Source organism: Fulmarus glacialis, unplaced genomic scaffold (genome assembly GCF_000690835.1).
Source record: "Fulmarus glacialis isolate BGI_N327 unplaced genomic scaffold, ASM69083v1 scaffold18581, whole genome shotgun sequence".
NCBI lineage: Eukaryota > Metazoa > Chordata > Aves > Procellariiformes > Procellariidae > Fulmarus > Fulmarus glacialis.
In genome coordinates, this window is record NW_009192316.1 from 4,268 (window position 1) to 5,592 (window position 1,325).

The 1,325-nt window shown below is 65.7% G+C and overlaps 1 protein-coding gene across 1 annotated transcript in view; it reads right to left on the reverse strand.

Annotated features, from left to right (window-relative positions):
• Nucleotides 1-1,325, reverse strand: part of CRTAC1 (cartilage acidic protein 1) — a 9,686-nt gene that overhangs the window by 3,519 nt on the left and 4,842 nt on the right. Inside the window, exons 5-7 of the mRNA XM_009587037.1 lie at nt 742-876; nt 317-462; nt 1-126 (exon numbers count right to left, since the gene is read on the reverse strand). The exon at nt 1-126 is cut by the window's left edge and continues 1 nt beyond it. Coding sequence (XP_009585332.1) covers nt 1-126; nt 317-462; nt 742-876 — 407 coding nt within the window. The remainder of the gene's footprint in view (nt 127-316; nt 463-741; nt 877-1,325) is intronic.

A 1,325-nucleotide genomic window follows, 5' to 3' on the forward strand; every position in this document is an offset into this window, starting at 1 on the left:
GTTGGCAGAGGAGCCGCGGTAGGCGATGTTGTTGAAGAAAACCTCCAGCTCCTGGTCGTTGTCGAAGTCGGCTGCAATGACGGTGCGGACGGGGGACGGCATGGAGAACTTGGGGGTAGCGATGTCCTGCACGAGGGATGGGCAGGGGGTGACAAGGGACACAGGGAGCAGGACACTGGGTCCCACTTTAGTGCTTCAGCTCCCCTCCCCTCTGGGAATTGGGGCTCAAAGCCAAATTGGGGTGAAGCTCGGCCCCCCAGTCAAGGAGGCTCGGCAGCAAAGCTGGCAGTGGGGGTGTCCTGGCCCCAGCCCTCACCCGGAATCGGACGCGCCCAGGGGCCCCGCTCTGCAGGTAGAGGAGGTGCGGCCCATTCCAGTTGCCGTAGACAATGTCCACCCGGCCATCGCGGTTGAAGTCAGCCAGCGCCACGCCACGTCCATGCTGGTAGGGGTCATCCAGCCCTGGGGAGCCGCAAGGGGATGGGGGGAGACGGGACCCCCTCCCTGCCTCCGTCTCCCCGGGATGCCTCCCAGGATGTGCCCCATCCCAGATAGGTCCTCCCCACGCAGGGCTGCATCCCTGCGCTGACAGACAGTGCCCTGGTGCACTTCAGCCACCCCCCGCAGTCAGTGGGGCTCCGGGTCCCCAGGGCTGTTCCCTGCACCCTGCGCTCAGCCTGCCTGGGCACGTCCCCTGGGGTCCCCAACACCTGGGTCCTCCCCTCTGCTTCCCCTACTCACCCACAGCAGCTGCCACGTCCCGGTATGTCCCGTCTCCCCGGTTGTGGAAGAGGAAATTGGGGCTGTTCTCGTTACCACAGAATATGTCAGAGGCGCTGTCGCTCAGGATGGGGCCCACGGCCACCCCACGGCCCCCTGGGGACAGCAGCCCAGGGGTGAGGGGGCAGCTAGCACCCTGCCCCAGGGGGGTTCATGCCCCCCATGCTCCCTTGGTGCTGCCCACCGGTGCTCCCGAGACCCCTGGCATCCCCTCCTCACCCACCTCCCTCCTTCAGTCCCTCTCATCAGGAGCTAATTGGGCCTGGCAGCCGCTTGTGTCACTCCCTAATCACTGCCATTGCCATGGTGACAACACTCCTAATTAGTGACAATTTACCACTGGGGAGACGGGGCACAGCACAGTCCCTGTGTGGAGCACAGGGTGGCACACTCCCCGCTGCCCTGCTCGTGTGCCCGCGTCCCTGTGCCATGCTGCCAGCCCTGCAGATGCTGTGGGCTCCGGAGGGATCAGCCTGCCTGCCAGGCAGAGTGATGGTGAGCACGGGGGTCCTGGGTGAGCATCCCGTGGCCCTGGTCCCTTCCAC